The sequence below is a fragment of the Xenopus laevis genome, chromosome 3S (assembly GCF_017654675.1).
Source record: "Xenopus laevis strain J_2021 chromosome 3S, Xenopus_laevis_v10.1, whole genome shotgun sequence".
Taxonomy (NCBI): Eukaryota; Metazoa; Chordata; class Amphibia; order Anura; family Pipidae; genus Xenopus; species Xenopus laevis.
In genome coordinates this window covers 106,807,738-106,828,640 of record NC_054376.1, presented here as the reverse complement: position 1 = coordinate 106,828,640, position 20,903 = coordinate 106,807,738, and the positions used below count along the sequence as shown (strand labels likewise).

General features: G+C 39.7%; 1 protein-coding gene across 6 annotated transcripts in view; it reads right to left on the bottom strand.

Annotated features, from left to right (window-relative positions):
* ppp2r2b.S (protein phosphatase 2 regulatory subunit B, beta S homeolog) overlaps positions 1-20,903 on the bottom strand; it is a 219,626-nt gene that overhangs the window by 126,832 nt on the left and 71,891 nt on the right. For 3 of the 6 annotated variants that reach the window (XM_041588722.1, XM_018256156.2, XM_018256158.2), the window contains one exon: positions 18,841-18,897. The exons of the other annotated variants lie outside the window; for them this stretch is intronic. In XM_041588722.1, the coding sequence (XP_041444656.1) occupies positions 18,841-18,897 (57 nt within the window). The remainder of the gene's footprint in view (positions 1-18,840; positions 18,898-20,903) is intronic. 6 annotated transcript variants of the gene reach the window in all.

The window sequence follows — 20,903 nt, the reverse complement described above, 5'->3', positions numbered from 1 at the left end:
GTTGCCAATTTCTTAAAAATATGTCTATGGTTTTTGACCTTACCTGGTCTACTGGTAATGGTATCTACTACTACACTCACTTAACTCTATTTTATATATCACTAGCTTACAAACATAAGCACAACTAATAAATCCAACCACCAGCAGATAATACCTGGGTGCTCAAATTCCATTGTTAATGTTGAAGGAGAGGGGAGGATAATATGATGCAAGCAATTTTCTTGTATACCACTCTTTTTGTCTACCACACATCTTTTGTGTACCATGCGATACAGACCACGTGGTGTATCCAGGGGCGATCCTGCCCAATTTGCCGCCCGAGTCGGCCTTAGTTTTTGCCACCCCCTGCCTCCCCACGGCGCTTACCTTCAGCGCCAAACAGGGGGGTCCACGTCGCTAATGCTGAGAGCGCAATTGTGCTCTCTGCGCTAGAAGAGCCAAATTTCTGGGTTGAAAACCGGAAGTTCGGCTCTTAGTTACCAGAAGCAGCATTTTTGCCGCCCCTGGCAACCAGGGGGGCACTGTCACCTGAGGCGAGTGCCTCAACTCGCCTCATTGGCGGAGCGCCCCAGGGTGTATCTAGAATAGGTAAATCTAGGTAAATCCTTTTTGCACAACTTTTTCTCCGGCTGTGAAACCATACATGGGGAAAAAATGTGCTCATCACTACACATCAGCTTCTTTTCTGATCTAGCAATAAGTGCATGCATTGCCGCTCACACTAATCCACAGGAATATCATAAGCATCTCTCGATCAAGAGAAAGAAGTAGAAGTAAAGCTTTTAAGCACAAACACATAATATACGCATTGTATAATATAAAACAATGTGTGTGTATGTGTATGTATACATATTCCCATCTACTGCACATATTCACACCTGCTCATGCAGAAACCATATGAATGGGCAATTTGTATCTAAGTGTTACATAAAATCCATTGACAATTAAACCCAAATCTGTTTCCTCATAAACTGTAATTGTACCCCATTGCTACAATGTGTGTTAAGTCAATAGTAACGGCAGTACATCCCACTTAGTGCTCTAGATTTGCTCATAGCATTCAGATGAAAAAATCAATTCACAGAGGTCACTCATGTACTCAGAAGAAACGGTGATGAAAAAGATTGATCAGATTGATTCTTAAAGACATTAATGATATCTTTGTATTGCAGTTTTCGGTATGCAATGCTCCCCTTTTCTTGTTTCACTTATCTGCCGTATTCCATAGAATTCAAGTGTGTGACCCGGGCAGTCACTACTACAAACACATTTACATGCCTTATGAAGCATCAGGAAACCTACAAAAACACTTTGGCTGAATACAAGGCATCTGCACATCTACAGAATGAGACATCTATAGAATATATGTAAGTGCATCATAAATGACTTCTCCCATATCAAATCAAATGTATTTGCTTGTACTGAAGTGGAAACATGATTAATAAATATGCGATTCCCTCACACCATTGCACCAGAGTGTTAGTTAATTTGCTACAACCAGGGCCGCATTTTCTATATTGGCAGCTGAAGGCCAGTGCTTAGCTCAGAAGCTTCATGGGTTGGCTATATATTATATATATTAAGTTGTGATTAAGATTTCTAAACTGATTTCTTCCTCCAACCCACAGCCAGCCACTGGCAGTCTGGCATGTAAAGCTGGACAAAGACGCAAAGATCTGATGGTACGAATAAACGTATGATCGGACTTCCCCATCTCCCGACCTGCCACTAACTGTTCCGATCAAATAAAGTAGTAAAAGAGCAGATCAGCGATGTTCTGCCCCTGACAGCAATCGTACGAAAGTCCGACCAAAGCTGGTGACAGTCTCCCTCTGAAAATCGTACGACCGGCAATACATGCAGAGATATTATCTGCAGCCGACAGAAATCTTTAAACCTGTCCGATCGACCAAACGACCGATCTCCGCCGGACGAAAAATGTCGGGACTCTCCACACACGGTCCGAAAATCAGATCTTTGCGTCTATGGCCAGCTTAAGTGTAAGGGGGATTGGGGTGTGCCCATTACCTGTAGGAGAGGGGTGGGCAAAAGGATGTCTATAACTTTAGTGGAAATGTGTCCTCACATCTGATTTCACATTTATTTACTGTAAATCACTCTTACATAGGGATTGCAAAAACAGTGGAGAGAAAGTGTGAAGAAAACACAAAGTAAAAAAAAAAATAAAATGAAATACTAATCATTGCATAACTCTATATTTTGTCAAATTCATGAACAAGGAACTGGCCCTACAACCTTAATCAAGCAGCCCCTTCAAAGTAAGACTAAGGATCTTGTGGATCTTGGCCTGCAGAGAAACGCAGGCCGAGAATCCGCTTCTCCGCAGTTGCATGTGCCTGCACCAAGATATACAGTATTGCCTCAGCTCATATGCAGCAGATGTGTCTGATTTCAGCATGAAAGGCAAAACCTTGCATTTCGCTGCATCAATCTGTAGTCAAGTGGGGGCAATGTATCCAGGTTCCGGCACATTGATCGGGAGAGGAGCAGTGGAGGAGTAGATTCTTAGCCTGCATTTCTGTGCAAGCCAAGATCTGATAAAGGTCCCCATAGACGCAAAGATCTTTCATTGGTGAACAATCGATTTCAGTGCAATCCAACCAATCCGTCAAATTATTGTGAGGTTAGTGGGAATTGAGCATTCGTGCATTTTACGATTTTACGTCTGACATCTGTCAGAAAATTGATCGGCCAGGTTAGAAATATTTTATCGGTCCCAGTGCAATCTATCTATGTTTGCAGGGCCAAGCAGACAGCTCCCCTCAGTTTTCCTGGCTTTAACTAGACAAGATCGCTTGAAATGGTCTTTTTAGTTGAATTGTACATTTAAACAATAGTTTTGAGATAATCTTGGTCTCACGATAACGAAAAGATCTTTTAAAAATCTTTACCTCTATGGCCAGCTTATGTCTGTCCCTAGACTAAACCCTCCATTCAATCTTATCTCTGAACTTTTGCATTCACCGTTGCGTGTTGGCCTCTTCACACTATTGTTTCATTCCAATGGCAAATATCAAATTATTTGTGCCCATGAAGTCTCACAAAATAGCTGTGGTGTCTATTACTTGGTAGAAATCCACTAACTAAAATCAGTTTATGTACCTAGATATTTCGACTCCCCTCCCATACGCACACTATTTGTCATTTAGGCTTTTACCCAAGCCTCTGTATGGTTGGTAGAGTCAGTGACCCTTGAAATTAGACTGATTCTAACTAGTTCCAATGCATTCAGAAAGCTGCAGCGTAAAAAATGGCCAATATTAATGTTTGTAAACAAAAAGTTCATTTCAGGTTGAAATTCTCTTTAAGGAAAATGGGTACTCCCAAGGTAAATTGCAAAGAAACTGCACTAGAGTTTTTCCCACCAATCTGCTTATATCAATGTTTAGCCAAAAAGCTGCAGCTGTGAAATAAAATACTGCAGGGAATTGTGGGATAGAGGATTTGCCAGCAATAATGGGACTTTACATGTTCCTGGAGATGGCCAACATCCCATAAGCCTGCTGTTTATAGTTGCTGGGTGGTACAAATTAAAATTTTTTTGCTACTGGTGTTACTAAGGAGCCAAGGCCACATGGGTTGACTTGAAAGGAGATTTATGGTGCCCTTTAATCCCTTTAACCCCCATTTCTCATCAATGAATAAGCGGCTGAATCATTACTATGGCTCCTGGTGTGCTCATATAATGCTGGAAATCCCAAAACATTGATCAAAAATGACTTTTGGCACCCCCCTCAATGATTGCCCACTTTCCTTAATTGAATATAATTGCAGATAAATTATAATTTTTAAATATACCTTACATGTTCCCGTTAGAATCAGTTTGGCATCCAAACTATCACAATGTGTTCCCAGATTTGGCCTCTAGAAAATCATGTTACTCCATCGTTTGCTTTTGTTGGAGGGATGATTAATAAGGTACTGTGATAACTGAAACAAACAATTGGCAAATGAGCTTAATTTTTACTGTACAGTAAGTATGGTAATGTGTTAAAAATTCACTCCCCAGTGATGCCAGAATCCTTTCCACCATATTTGGAAGATGTTTTTTTAATGTTTTATAAACTTGTCTAATCAAGTCCCAACCAATGTGTTGTGTTCAGTTGAATATAATACATATTCGTGAAAAAACTAAATATTATGAATTAAGCAACATTCTTTAGAAGGTATTTTAAATAAATTGTAAATTGGTCCTCCACCCACCCTTGGCAGGGGAGCTTCTGCAGCATATTAGCATCCGAGAGAGCCAATGCATAATTTTAATTTTTAAATGGAAGACTGGCTCTAATTGGACTGGAGCACCCAAGCTCCCTCTAGAACAGGGCCCTATTGGGACAATTAAGATGAGCTGAAATGTCAGCTAGGACAATCAGAGTGAGATTTGGGTTGACCAAGCTTCAGAGGCCCCACACCTTCACAGGCCCAACCTGCAGCCCCTGAACCCCAGCCACAACCCCTCTCCCCCCAGCATATACCCTATTTCCTCTTATCAGGGTCAGGCAGGAGGGCAGCCCACAAGATTTAAGGAGGGGAGGGGGTCTGGGTTGGCAGGGCCCGCCAGGTTTTTCCCAGTGTCCCGCTGGCCCAGTCTGACACTGGGTTGAACACATTTTTGTTCTGGATATTCTTGGAACTATGGATGTATAGCTGATACCAATATCCCCTGTACCTGTGACCTTTTATGAGCTAAGGGGCTCCAGAAACTAACATACAAATGAATGGTCCAGGCTGGGAATAAGTAGAGATTGCAGGGGAGAATAAACAAGTGCACAGCCAAACAAACAAGCACCAGCAGGCAAGGACATACTTTAGAGCTTTAAACTTGTCTATTCCCCCTTGGCACCAAACTATAACATTTTCCTTATTTCTAATACAGCTGTTTCACTGCACAACAAGTAAAGTAAAGTGCATTCACCGTAACAAACGCCAGAGGAATTGTTCGTTAATACACCATTTTGTAATTTGTGTATAATAAAGAACAAGTGAAAGGATTAACCATTCTGTGACTGCGCCACCTGTCAGACTCCACACATACCGCCGGCTGATCCAGTGCCCAGCTGCACATTAATTGAGTTTAAGGTCTTTAAGGAAAACAATAAGGATTTTGCATTTCTCAAGAGATAAACAGAACAAAATGGTTTCTGTCAGTGTTATTCTCCATAGCATACTTAATTCTGAGCGCAATGAAGAAAACGCCTGCTCGAAATTAGAATGAGATTTCAGCCAGCCCAATGGACTGGAAAACACTGAAAATCACGTAATTGGTGAATTTTGAGGGAGATGGATAGGGGAGCAAATGGTTACAAATGCAATTACTAGTAAAGTCCTAGTCTGGGACTAATTTATATCCCTGGGGAAGGGTCAGTAAATTACAATGGTTACAGAATACCTCAAGGGTTTGTCTGATATCGAAATGTTTTAAATAGATAATCAGCTTAGTCTAGGCGCTCGCAAGGGTCGGCTGCTCTGAAGTGGCAGGTCCCACCGTCGCAGGGTGCATAAGCAAATGATATGTATTTCATAATAGCAATGCCGCTTCTCATTCTCTAAAGAAAAGTCCTTTTATGATTGCTAGGACTAAATTATTCAGTGTTTTTATTACCCCATAATCTCACACAATAGCCAAAAGGAAATAACATTTACATATTGGGATGCACATTTGGCGACATTCTTAGGGGCCGCAAAAATCCTATGAGGCTGTGAAGCGGGAATGGGCAACAGCTACAGTATATATATATATATATATAACAAAGATAACACAAAATAAGATGTACATTAATATTTGATAAGGTAACTGTTTATTTTGCAACATTCCTGTTTGCACAATATTTGTTACATTTGTTGCAACTATGTAAATACTAATGAAAGTGTCTCCTCATGTTCTCTTCCTTTCTATATGGTTCGGGTGCTGTTTGGTTTAACCCCCGGCTGGGGTGGAGCCTGCATCACATGTCCCATGGGGCTGCACGGGATTGGGTGAGTGTTAATTGGTTTTACTTATTTATGGATACAATGTTTTTAAGTGTGTTATTGGTCTTGATAAAGGTCTTAGGAACAGACCGAAACGTTGACCTCCTTTTAACATGTATTGAATAAAATTTATCTTTTTTAAAAAAGCTACAAAGGATCCCAGTGTGCACCTTACCTTTTTGGATTTTGTATGCAGCTGCAATTGGTAGCACCTGGGTCAATTGCTCCAGTGGTGTGCTGAACCGTTTGGATTGTATATATATATATATATATATATATATATAAACACAAGGGAAAGTTGTGCTCACCACTAATTTAAAAAAAAAAAAAAAACATTAGGCGGGGGTGCAATGAGGCTGTGACCACAAAATAATGTTGTAGCTCCCACCCCTCCCAGCTATAGTCAGGTGATCCCACTGGTGTCTAATAAAAGAGCAGCCAAGTTTGGGAGGTTAACTTTAAAAGGAGCAAGTAAGTTGCAGGTAAAACTTAGTCCCTTTGTAAAATGTATAATGAAGCAATAGAATTCTTAATGAATCAGATGAAAATTAAGCGTAGGACTGGCCAGATATGGGATGACTTTGACGTAGTTGGCCAGCTTAAAATATATATATATATATATATATATATATATATATATATATATATATATATATATATATATATATATATATATATATATATAGAGAGAACAAGAAGGATCAGCACTCACTGTATTGATGTGAAGAAAAGTTTGCGTTTATTGATTTACAACATAATCCGACGTTTCGGTCCCACCTGGGGACCTTTCTCCAGGTGGGACCGAAACGTCGGATTATGTTGTAAATCAATAAACGCAAACTTTTCTTCACATCAATACAGTGAGTGCTGATCCTTCTTGTTCTATATATCCTGTATTTGATCGTGCACCGCGAACCTGTTTAAAGATCGGAGTGCTGGTACTGTGGGACTACATATATATATATATATTGGAAGAATTGCGTTTATAAAAAAAAAAGGCAAAAAAGAAGAAATTGAACATTATTGCTGAGAACATGTATAAAATATATATATATTCACCATAGAACTACACACTGGAGCAATAAATCGATACTGCACATTCTCCCCCACTGAAATACCTCATCTCTGAATGCATGGATGACAGTATGTTTTACACTATTAGCAGTTATCCCACACATTAAGAATTGAAGGATGGGATGAGTTTTGTTTGCCAAATTGGCTGAACTGTGAGAGTCATTAATCTGAACTCAATATTTAAAGATATTGGATAATGGGAAAACAATTATTTCCCCAATGGTGGTAAGACCGGAAGATACTAGGGGGCAAATTTACTTACCTCCGAAGTTACGCCAGCATTGACTTTTGCTGCACTTCGCCAGGAGCAGATTTGCCAGGCCTGCGCAAATTCACGAAGATCCTAAGTTGCGCACAAGTCACCGATCGTTTGCGAAGATGCGCTAGCAATGTTCGGTCAGCGGTTCAAAGTTACGCTAGAGATCGGAAATTTGCATACGGCGTGAAGTTACAATGGGACTTAGAAAGAATTTCAACTGTTTTTGAACCATCCCTAGCTACTCTATTGCACTTCGCCTGGTCTGAGGTGGCAAAGTAAAGTCTGGCGCAAGAGGTAACGTTCACGAAAATCCGCAAATTAGTGAATTAGCGTAGTTACGTCCCTTCGCCATAGCGCAAGTTCGCCTGGCGTAAGGGTGCGAAGTAGCGCTAGAGTAGGTCCACTTTGCTAGTGAATTTACGCCAGCACCCGTTAGTAAATCGGCGAAGTGGCAAAATGATGTCACGCTGGCGAATTGTCATATATTTATAACTTTAAATAATTGCATATACTGTATGTATTTACATATATTCTGAGCAGTAATCAGGACCCACACTGGGCCTGCTCTACTCATGGTCTCTTCTACTTTGGGGTCCTGAGTTCAACTATGACCTGGGCACTATCTGCAATGAGTTGGTATATTATAGCCATATCCATGTAGGATTTTATTAAAATTTCCTGGCTTCAGACACAATCTGTCTTAAACTGAACAAGCCCAACAGAGATGTTAAAGGAAATGCAGATATTCTGGCAAATAGCAGAGAGGTCCTGAGGACCACAGTGTACTTGAAATGCCAGGTTCAGGTTTTAATCTTTGTTCTGGCAGGCTCCACACCAGTAAATTTGGGCATATTTGGGGTTTGGAATACCAATGAGCATATGGACCTTTTACTTTATGCCAGAATTTATGAGGAAAAATGGGAAGAAATAAATAGGTGGCACATTTTAAAAGGCGTAGCAGGGAGGGTGGTTAGGAAGGGTCGGCCTGGGCCAGCGGGAAAAAAAAAAAAAAAACTGGTGGAGCCGCTGACCCTGACCCAATCCTGCACTCCTCTGTTGCTCCCCTACTACCTTCCCTCGGTTTAGACCCGATCCTGGCCTCCACCACTGCCCTCCCTCCCTTGATCCAAACCCAATCCTAGCCTCCCCTGCTGTCCGCCCTCCCTTACATAGTAAGTTAGGTTGGAAAAAGACACGCACCAATCAAATTCAACCTTAAGTCTGTATATGACCTGCCTGACTGCTAGTTGATCCAGACGAAGGCAAAAAACTCTCATTTGAAGCCTCGCCAATTAGCTCAGAGGGCAAAGGTACCTTTCTGACTCCAAGATAAATTGGTAGTTCTATTTCTCTCTCTTTTTTTTACATTTTTACAGATATGCAGCTCATATATTAAACACTCACAGTGTAAAAAAAAAAAATAAGCCAGATTGTTGCATCGACACTAGTCTCAAACAGAAGAAGCGTTTACACCAGGTTTCATTTATATTTGGAAGAAAATAGGGAACTTTCCTACAGTACATTGTTTTCCCTCAAGCCAATCTGTCTACGCTTCTTATCTGGAGAAACCGAAATCCTGACATCTCGTTCCTTGTCCAAATTCCTCTGTTTGATCAAAACTGCAGGCTCGAGAAACCAACCTCTCAGCGGTATCTGCTGATTTCACTAACGAACTTTTCATTCAACAGTCTCAGTTAGTTCCTTTATTATACTAATTATCATGTATAGGATACACATCAAACTCAGTCCTTTCATTTTCTCAGCCTTTAATTCTTTTACATTTTGAGCGTAATGAAGTAACTGAATCAGCAGTAAATTATTTTATTTTTAAACCTGTCTACTCAGAACGGCCAGCTTGTGAGTGTCCACTGTACAGGTCAAACTATTACTTAGTAAGATACAGGACCAATTTCAGGGCCCTGCAAGATTGCTCCGAGAATTATAGCATGTGATTTTTTTTAAATTTTGATCCCCTTTAATCAGGTGCTGGAGGGGATCCGGGTCCACATCAATAGCAAGTACAATTGCATCTTCACACTAGAAGAGCTGAATTTCTGGTTTGAAAACTGGAAATTCAGCTCATAAAGTTACAGGGAGCAAGTGGGGTAACTTGTGGGGCTCTGTCTCCCAAAGCAAGTTTCTAACGTCACCTCTTTGGTGCAGTGCCCCTGCTTTTAACTCCATGAGGTTTCCTGAGTAACCAGTGGCCAAGCTAGGAGCGAGAGAAATCTTAAAGGAGACATAATGTGTGAAAAACAAGAATGGTCTGATGCATTATACTCTTTGAAATAAAGAAGGAATGTGGGTAAAAAGTAGTGTTTTAGGCAGATTTATTGAAAATGTATGCGAAAAAACTACTAGTCTTCCTACTAGTCAATTGCTGCTGCTTCCTTTCCCAAGCTGTGCAGGGGAGCCAGCAGCACTCAGCATACTGCACTGTAGGATAAGAACCAATCAGCAGCTAGGATGACCTGATAGGGAACTGAAGCATGTCTTGTATGAATGCAGGGCTGTGACTGTCTGTCCCCCTCCCACTGTGCTTCTGGCAGAGACTGTTAGGACACGTCCACCCCTTATTTGAAACATGGACAATTGCAATGAAAGGGCTATTTTTAAAGAAAATATTAATTTTCCTTATTGACCAGCATCATATATTTATCATTATTGCTTACAAGATTTGCTGAGGGGTTAGTTATGCTGTATATTGCCTATAAAGGTAAAATAGGCCAAATCAAACCAGATCAGAAATTTAATGCAGAATTGTCAGGCAAGGGTTAAAGGAGAATTAAACCCTAAAAATTATTATGGCTAAAAATGCTATGTTTTATATACTTAACTTATTGCACCAGCCTATAGTTTCAGCTTCTCAATAGCAGCAATGATCCAGGACTTCAAACTTGTCACAGGGGGTCACCATCTTGGAAAGTGTCTGTGACACTCACATGCTCAGTGGGCTCTGAGCAGCTGTTGAGAAGCTAAGTTTAGGGGTTGTCGCAAATTATCCAGCAGAAAATGAGGTTGGCCTGTAATATAAACTGATGCTACAGGGATGATTATTAAATTCTGGTGCTAATTACACTGGTTTCTGTGCTGCCATGTAGTAATTATCTGTTTAATTATTAATCAGCCTTATATTGTGACATTTCTATTCTATGTGTACTGTATATTGTGAGTCGGTCCTGAAGCACAGTAAGTGACAGCAGCACAGAGCATGTGCAGTGAATCAGCAGAAAAGAAGATGGGGAGCTACTGGGGCATCTTTGGAGACACAGATCTTCCCTGCTAAAGGGCTGTGGTTGCCTTGGGCTGGTACAGAAGCCCAATACATAATGTACAACATTTCTACCTACTTGATTTATTAAAAGCCCTAATATAAACGGTGCATGCAGAATTCATTTCCACACATGTCAATTTGGAGCCATTCCAGTGAGCAAACATTGACAGAGTGGTGTGTTGAAAATGCCCATCTGAATTCTCATTAAATTGAGCTGATTTAACAGATGTGCAGTAGACTGCTCTAACTACTGAAGCATTCTGCATGAGAGAAAATTTGACAACTCTTACAATTTTTTTTTTCTTTTGGAAACCTACATACAATGCATTCCTTGGTAAGGAGGAGATACTGTTAACGGGGCTCATGCCAATATCCCGGATGCTAAATGGCTAATTGTGTGTAATTCACCTTTTTGGAGCATGGGAGTATTAAAGGGCAAAGGATACCAAATACCCACACCTTCCACCCTTTAAGTACCCTTCTTAAGTAATACTTTAATACCATTACATCCAAAGAAAAGGGCAAGCGAAGAGAGGGCTCCTGATGATCCCAGTACAACTGATCCAATGTTAGGATGGTAGCTAGCTGTTATAATTTGCACTACAAAACTCCATAGTGAAAGCAATCTCCTACTGAAGGGGACAGGGATTATTCTTGTGTTAAAGCGGCCTGAGACTTACTTAAAGGGCATGTAAAGTCTAAAATAGAATAAAGCTAGAAATGCTGTATTTTGTATACTAAATATAAACATGAGCCTAATCAAATAAATAATTTATGTTTTCAAAGTTGGCTACAGGGGGTCACCATCTTGTAACTCTGTTAAAGGAAAACTATACCCCCAAAATGAACACTTAAGCAACAGATAGTTCATATCATATTAAATGGCATATTAAAGAATCTCACCAAACTGGAATACATATTTAAGTAAATATTGCCATTTAACATCTCTTGCCTTGAACCACCATTTCGTGATGGTCTGTGTGCTGCCTCAGAGATCACCTGACCAGAAATACTGCAGCTCTAACTGTAACAGGAAGAAGTGTGGAAGCAAAAGACAGAACTCTGTCTGTTAATTGGCTCATGTGACCTAACATGTATGGTTTGTTGGTACCGCATATACCCGAGTATAAGCCGAGTTTTTCAGCATCCAAAATGTGCTGAAAAAGTCTACCTCGGCTTATACTCGGGTCAGCGGTACCCGACCCGAGTAGCTGAGATTGCAGTCACTTTTAATCATTCCTATACCAACAGTTCACTTGGGGAGAGACTGCAATATCCCACAATGCCCTCTGTTGGTTATATGAAAGAATAACAGTGCGCCCTCTGTTGGTTATATGAAAGAATAACAGTGACTGCAATATCACACAGCGCCATCTGTTGGTTATATGAAAGAATAACAGTGACTGCAATATCACACAGCGCCAACTGTTGGTTATATGAAAGAATAACAGTGACTGCAATATCACACAGCACCCTCTGTTGGTTATGTCAAAGAATAACAGTGCGCCCTCTGTTGGTTATATGAAAGAATAACAGAGACTGCAATATCACACAGCGCCATCTGTTGGTTATGTCAAAGAATAACAGTGCACCCTCTGTTGGTTATATGAAAGAATAACAGAGACTGCAATATCACACCATCTGTTGGTTATATGAAGGAATAACAGTGCGACCTCTGTTGAAGAATTAACAGTGATGGCAATATCACACAGCGCCCTCTGTTAGTTATATGAAGGACTAACAGTGATGGCAATATCACACAGCACCCTCTGCACATGGTAGTGGGACAGTGGGACAATGCACACAGTAATCCATTTGGCAATTCTCTGTCACCATCAACTTTGCAAAGAAGTCCGGTTGATTGCTGGGGGGGGTCTCTTTGGCGGAATGTGCGCTGCTGGGAGACAGGGCTGTAGTTGTGTCTAGGCTTATACTAGAGTCAATAAGTTTTCCCAGTTTTCGTAGGTAAAATTAGGTACCTCGGCTTATACTCGGATCGGCTTATACGGTATGTTTGTGAGTACAGTGAATCCTACGATCCCAGGGGGCGGCCCTTATTTTTTAAAATGGCAATTTTCTATTTATGATTACCCAATGGCACATACTACTAGAAAAGTGTATTATTATGAAAATGGTTTATGTACATGAAGCAGGGTTTTACATATGAGCTGTTTTATGCAATATATTTTTATAGAGACCTACATTGTTTGGGGGGTATAGTTTTCCTTTAAACATCTTTGTAAGACTAAGACTGGACTAAGACTGTGCACATGCTCAGTGTGGTCTGGGCTGCTTAGGGATCGTCATAAACAAAGCTGCTTGAGTTCTGCATGGCTGGGAAGTAAGGCGGGGGCTCCCCCTGCTGTTCATAAGTATGATTGTTTCCCTGCTCAGCAGTTAGGGACCGTCTGACAATTCCTATCCACAGCAGTAAATGAAGGGAGAATTTCACTGCATACAGTCAGGTTTCTTATAAAAACGGTAAACAATTATTAAAGTATATTGGAGATAGGTTTCTTTTTCATTAAAGAACGTAAAAATGGGATTCTATTTCTTTGCCTTTACATGCCCTTTAAACATAGCCGGCAGGGGTCCTGGGGGGGGTCCTGGGGGGCCACATTGTTAGCATAGAGAGCATGGTCTCTGTGCTAGAAAAGCCATGATTTTTGCCCCCCTCCCGGTAACCTTTGGGGAAATGCCGCCTGAGGCAAGGTTCTCATCGCCCCTGGTAGGGGATCAGTAATGCAAACAGTCAAGCACCTTGGACAGCAGCCTACTGACACAAAATCACTTCATAGAGCAGTAGACCAGCACAGCCACAGTACTATAAATGATCACCATTTGCTCCTAACTTTGTCTCAGAATTCTGGCACATTTGTATACATAGCAATTTTAGTTCAGCAAACCTTACCATCTGAATACATTCAGTAATTATACAGTATAAGAGCTTCACCAAAGGAAAGAAAGCTACTTATATTGGCATCAATATGTCAGATCAAGACATAGATATGGGACCACTTGATCCTAACTAAGCTACAGAAATCCATATAGGTGGCAAAACAATCCTACTGGGTTTATTTAATGTGAAAATGGTTTTACAAAATTCCAGGTCCCAAGTATTGCAGATAATAGATCCTATTCCTATATTTTAATAAATGACAGACTGATAAAGCAGATATGTCCCTCATTTTAATTTAAGGAACCAATGCAAAATTATAACACTTTATATTTCGAAAACAGACATTTTAAAGACATAGGGCCAAATTTACTAACCTCCGAAAATTCGGCAGCGACGGCTTTGCTCACAGCATAACACTTCGCCAGGCATAGATTCACCAGGACAAGGCTAATTCACTAAAAGTAGCGTCCAGAGTGCTGAACGCTGGTTAGTTGCACTAGTGTTACTGCACCAAGCAAGGCGAAGTTGCGCAGCAAATACATTACGCTACACAAGCCCGGGAAACCTTAAAGAGATCCTGTCATCAGAATTTTTTTTTCAAAACACATTAGTTAATAAGTGCTGCTCCAGCAGAATTCTGCACTGAAATCCATTTCTCAAAAGAGCAAACAGATTTTTTTATATTCAATTTTGAAATCTGACATGGGGCTTGATATTTTGTCAATTTTCCAGCTGCCCCAAGTCATGTGACTTGTGCCTGCACTTTAGGAGAGAAATGCTTTCTGGCAGGCTGCTGTTTTTCCTTCTCAATGTAACTGAATGTGTCTCAGTGAGACATGGGTTTTACTATTGAGTGTTGTTCTTAGATCTACCAGGCAGCTGTTATCTTGTGTTAGGGAGCTGCTATCTGGTTACCTTCCCATTGTTCTTTTGTTTGGCTGCTGGGGGGGGGGAAGGGGAGGGGGTGATATCACTTCAACTTGCAGTACAGCAGTAAAGAGTGTATGAAGTTTATCAGAGCACAAGTCACATGACTTGGGGCAGCTGGGAAATTGACAATATGTCTAGCCCCATGTCAGATTTCAAAATTGAATATATAAAAATCTGTTTGCTCTTTTGAGAAATGGATTCAGTGCAGAATTCTGCTGGAGCAGCGCTATTAACCGATTCATTTTGAAAAAAAAAATTTTTCCCCATGTCAGTATCCCTTTAATAAAAGAAAATAGAATGTCCCCTACACATGTGCCCAGTATGTAGTTTATGTACAATATGTAAGGAAATGTAGGGGGGAAGCCGGATACCCCCCCAAAAAAATTATGCTCTTTTGCAGCCTATCACCATGAAAAAATGAAAAGACGGTAGCGTTTTTTAGAAACAAACTATTTTTTGAGGAGCTCCTATCTACTCTATTGCACTTCGCCTGGTCTGAGGTGGCGATGAGGTAACGTTCAGTAAAATCCGCATCTTAGTGAATTTGCGTAGTTACGTCCATTCGCCAGAGCGCAAATTTGCTTGAGTCTATCTCCTTCGCTAATGAAGTTATGCCAGCGACCCTTAGTAAATCAGCGAAATTCCAAAATGACTTCACGTTGGTGAATTTTCACCAGCCTTAGTCACTTCGCCCTTTAGTAAATTAGCTCTATAGTATTAGATTGTAATGAAGAATACTTTTTTTACTATGCAAAAATAAAATACTTTATAATTGTAAAACAGACATATTAAAAACGTAGTAGTCGATTGTAATGAAGAATACTTTCTGTACTACGTTCAAGTATCTTAGATGGTTCAATAAATTTTGGAGCTCTAAGGCGAACACTCTCCCATAAGCACCATATGGTACAGAAATGGTGTCATAAGTGAAAAGTGCTTGTTCCTACACAGGGTAATTTCTTTCTGCGGTTACCATGAGAACAAATCTTTTTTGGCAGACTTCACAGCAGCCATAAATAACACGAAGCAACTTTAGAAATACAGTATATGTATTATTTCTGTCCTTCCAGTTAACTATTGATATGCATAGTAGAGGGAATAAAAGAATATAATTTGATGCAGCTGGTTTCTCACTGGTTACAATGTGTATCTTGGAACAATACAACGCCCAAAGCTTTGGCATCAATTGCAAGAGATTTAAAATAGGTTCAGAGGCAACACTGCTCACAAACCAAAAGCTAGTCTTGGACCTGGATTAATACAAATAAATACAAAGCCCTAGTCATTAACATGTCTTTTATTCCCTCCCAGCACAGATAAAATAAATGCCACTGCCATATGAGACCCATTTGTTTCGAAAGTCAATTTTATTTTACACAGTCAACTGTTCCTTGTACGACAAGACAGATAAAGCTGTGAAATTATGAATGTGCTGTTAAATTTGTACATATTGAGCCTGATTGAACAGCCATCTGGTGGGAAGCAGCCTGTCCAAAGGATATTTGCAAGAAGATATCAGAAAGTACGCTTTACAGAATGGCTGATACAGAATACGATTGTCTATGTCCTGATGGCCTAGGAAAATTAGCTCCACCAACTATATTCTGTTTGTTTATCTCAAAGAGGTTGCAAAGAAATGTTATAGAAATAAATACATTAGATTATAGAAGATGAATACATTCATGTTGAGAATATGCTGATAATATCCAAATATATTTAGCAATCCTTACATTAACAGCTCAAACAAAACTCACATTTAAGTGCCTCCTAGTAATCTCTCTCCAACTGGATAAATCCACATCATCTAAAACTCAACCTAACCGAAAACTAAACTGAGCCTCTTTCCACCTAAACCTGGTCCTTCTCTGTCACACATACATGTTGTATACACCAACACACACCTCTTTTCTGTCTTTGTAAAATAAGACTATTAGAATGAAATCACCCATCCATACTCTGCTTGTCATGCTCCATAAATCCATGTGTAATGCAGGGTTAGTATATAGAAAAAAAATCATATCCCAGATGGAGTATACCCCCACCTTTGGTGCAAAAAGAAACAATTAGAATAGATAGTGGGTTTAGTTCTGGAGTAATGGAGACTGAGTTATATGAGGAACTGTAGTGCCTTTAAAGTTGCCTATCAATGTTCAGTGGCAAAATGCCTCTTTAGGCCCATGGGCGATGGTGCAACTTTGGTAGTTTGCTGATCACCTAAAACCTCAATACCATGTTCAAATGTAAATTAGTGCTTTTAAAAAACATGTTTGTGGGGGACGAAAAATAAATATTTGGACTACCTTAGGTCCCATTTGTAGGTGGCAGTCTCAGATCCTGTAGTTTCACCCCTATGAGTAGCTAGTGGGGAGCTCAAGCATTAGAACTGCAGCCTTAACCAGGGCACTGTCTGCATGTTCTCTCTATGTATGTGTGGGTTTGCAGTTTTCTCCCACAGTCCAATGACAACATAAAAGAAAATGCTCTAGCCCCTGATTAAATTGACCCTAGAGCTTAAGTTTTCTGGGTTTTGATATACCCCCTTACCTTATAACAAGGTCACAAAAGTTTACAAGTTTAAAACAATGACCCTAGCAGACATGGGATCCCCAACCTTTTTTACCTGTGAGCAACATTCAGATGACAAAAGAGTTGGAGAGCAACACTAGCATGAAAAATGTTCCTGGGGTGGCAAATAAGGTTGTGATTGGCCATTAAGTATCCCCTATGTGGATTGTCAATCTACATTGAAGCTCTGTTTGGCAGTGCACTTGATTTTTATGCAGCTAAAACTTGCCTACAAGACTGGAATTGAAAAATAAGCTCCTGCTTTGAGGCCACTGGGAGCAACATCCAGGGGGTTGGTGAGTAACATATTGCTCACGAGCTACTGGTTGGGGACCACTGGGATTAGCCTATAGTTCTACTTCATGTTGTAAATACTATGGTTGGGAGGAAAAGAGGAATTCCACAAACCCCATACAGAAGAAACCATGTGTGCAGTATTGTGTTTGTACTCGATCAGCAAACAACTGGAGAATGGAATGAACATCTTAGGTCAGTTCCTTACCTAAACCCATAGTTTTGGTTTCACTGAAATGCTAAACATATTATAGAAAAAACGTGCCCTTAATTGTTATTTATGGCAGTGCACTTTAAGGGGCCCATTTACTTAGCTCGAGTGAAGGAACAGAGGAAAAATAGTTCAAATTTCGAATGTTTTTTTGGCTACTTCGACCATCGAATGGGCTACTTCGACCTTCGACTACGACCTTCGACTTCGAATCAAACAATTCAAACTAAAAACTAAAAATCGTTCGACTATTCGACCATTCGATAGTCGAAGTACTGTCTCTTTAAAAAATTCTTCGACCCCCTAGTTCGCCACCTAAAACCTACCGAGGCCAATGTTAGCCTATGGCGAAGCTCCCCATAGGCTTCCTAACAATTTTCTGATCGAAGGAATATCCTTTAATCGATGGATTAAAATCTTCGAATCGTTCGTTTCGAAGGATTTAATCGTTCGATTGAACGATTATTCCTTTGATCGTTTGATCGTAGGAACAGCACTAAATCCTTCAACTTCGATATTCGAAGTCAAAGGATTTCAATTCGACAGTCGAATAGCGAGGGTTAATTAACCCTCGATATTTGACCCTAGGTTAATCTAAATTTATGAATTTGGGGATTGAAAAAATAGCGGACAGATTGACCCCAATCTGTTTAGTAAGGAATTACTCCAATCTATTGGGGATTGTTTTATTTACAAATTTTGCACTGCACTTTAGCCCTTCAAACTCAGAGTTAATTGATTGTTTATTGGAGCTATTTATGTCTTAATTTATGCACTTGCACTTTAGTTCTATGAATTTGGAGCTAATGTTGGAATCTATAAGGTTATAATTTTCGGCTTCTTTCTCATACTTAATTTAATTGATTTGCAGTTAAGTATTATTTTCACTAATCAAGTATATGTGTTGCATGAATTTAAGGCTTACTAGTGGCAAAGAACAGATCTGGGGTACTACTTATTAGTTACCAATTGCACAAACCTGAAAAAAAAAAGATTTTGGAAAGACCAACTGTCTAGTAATTCGTTTTTGCGGGGTACTTTTCCCTTTTTCTCCATAGAAAAACACACTTTCATGAAATGCTTAACATGTCATGTTCTAAACTTCATTTTGCAGAAACTTTCTTACTCCATAAGCTGGCCTCATGAGTTAAAGCTCAATGAGTTTTAAATCCCTTTTCACTGGTTAAGAAAAATAAAGTAGGGGTTGAAATGGCTTAGGAAAGTCATTTGATCTCAAGCACCACCACCAGCACTGCACATTTTTAATTAGAAATACCCAAATGCATCAGAACCTCACATACATAAAATGTGGGAAATCACAAAGCAAGGATTATATAACTTACTGTTTTTCTTTCTTCCAGCAGCTGTGAAATGATTCCACCTTATTTTCACATCCAGGCCTGTAAAATGGGCCAAATGAATTAAAGGACTGAATTACTACTGAGTAAAGAAAGAGTGTCACTGTTAAATATAAAGGTATTGTCATGTACAAAGTGTAAAAGTTTCTATTTATCCAACCCAAGCAAAGTCAACAGAACCCCCAATCTGAAGAGAAAGTATTTAAAAAAACAAAACCATTGGTATTGGGATAATATTTGGTGCTGAAAGAAAGATGTATTTTGCTGAAACACAAATGTCTTATGTTCAACAATCTTTCTTAAGTAATTGATGTATGTGTTTGGTCAAAACCTATTAATCAAATGCTTGAGTTGGTAAACCTGAGCCCACAGACTGGCGTGTCACTGATATCAACACAACTGTCTGGTTTTGGCATTAGTAAAAGGTGTCAAAACAACCCCAGCCAGTGCTTTTGTCCTAAATCTAGTTCTGTCATGTGGTTCAGTGGAACAGACTTCACTTTGACCACTATATGACTGAATGTTTAGTTATGTGATAAATGATGATTTATTTTCCACTGTGGTCTGAGTTGTATCAGCAGAACTGGTATATTGTTTCTGTGTGATCATGGCTGATGATTTGTGTACTGCCAAGGGCATTGTTATTTAAAGGGGATGTAAAGGCAAAAACATAAAATCCCATTTTTACTTTCTGTAATGAAAAAGAAACCTGTCTCCAATATACTTTAATTAAAAAATGTGTACCGTTTTTATAAGAAACCTGACTGTATGCAGTGAAATTCTCCCTTCATTTACTGCTGTGGATAGGAATTGTCAGATGGTCCCTAACTGCTGAGCAGGGAAACAATCATACTTATGAACAGCAGGGGGAGCCCCCGCCTTACTTCCCAGACAGGCAGAACTCAAGCAGCTTTGTTTATGATGATCCCTAAGCAGCCCAGACCACACTGAGCATGTGCACAGTCTTAGTCTTGCAAAGATGTTTAACAAAGTTACAAGATGGTGACCCCCTGTAGCCAACTTTGAAAGCATAAATTATTTGTTTGATTAGGCTTGTGGTGCAGTAAGTTCATGTTTATATTTAGTATACAAGATACAGCATTTCTAGCCTTATTTTATTGTAGACTTTACATGCCCTTTAAGTAGATACAATTCTGGCAAATGTTTACTCTTACTTCACTTTTCAGCCTTTAAAGTCCTCTGGGGTCATTTATCAACACTGGGCAAATTTGCCCATAGGCAGTAACCCATGGATATTAATTTGCTGCATTCATTGTTCTACTTTCAGCTGGCCTTAAAAAGCTGATCACTGATTGGTTGTTATAGGTAACTGCCCATGGGCAAATTTTCCCAGTGTTGATAAATGAGCCCCGACTAATATCACTGTAAGGTTCATAGGTACAAAGGTATATAATGTGCATGCAAGAGCTTTTAGCAGGAATACTGGGTTTAACAGCATATGAATCTATGCAGATCTGCCAAGGTTCAATGGATATTTTTGGGTTTGAATTCTATTTCATAGCCATCCTCAGGATGAATATGCTTTCTGGGCAATGCTGGTCATTGTACCATAGAGACTGTTAAAAGCAAAAACATAAATTGCAAATTCAAAAAACAAAGCAAATCTTAGGGATGGGCAAATAAATTTGGCGGACGCGAATTCAAGGCGAATTTCGCGTTTCGCCACGGCAAGTAAATTCGTGAAACTGCCGCGAAAATTCTCTGGCGTCAAAAATTTTTGGACGCACGTCGGAAAAGTCGCTGGCATCAACATTATTGGGACGCCCATTGACTTTTAACGCTGGTATCAAAATTGACGCAATCGCCAAAAGTGACCTGGGCATCAAAAATTTTCGGCGTTTCACGAACTTCACAAATATTTCTTTTAAGCGAAACGGGACAAATTCACCTATCGCTAACAAATCTACATCATATTAAAACGTTAACTTTTAATAAGCTTCTCCTTCCCCTAGTAACAACATGATTTAAAAATTATAATAATTTTCTAGTTAATCCCGAATTCTCTGGATTTTGTAACAGAAGTAACT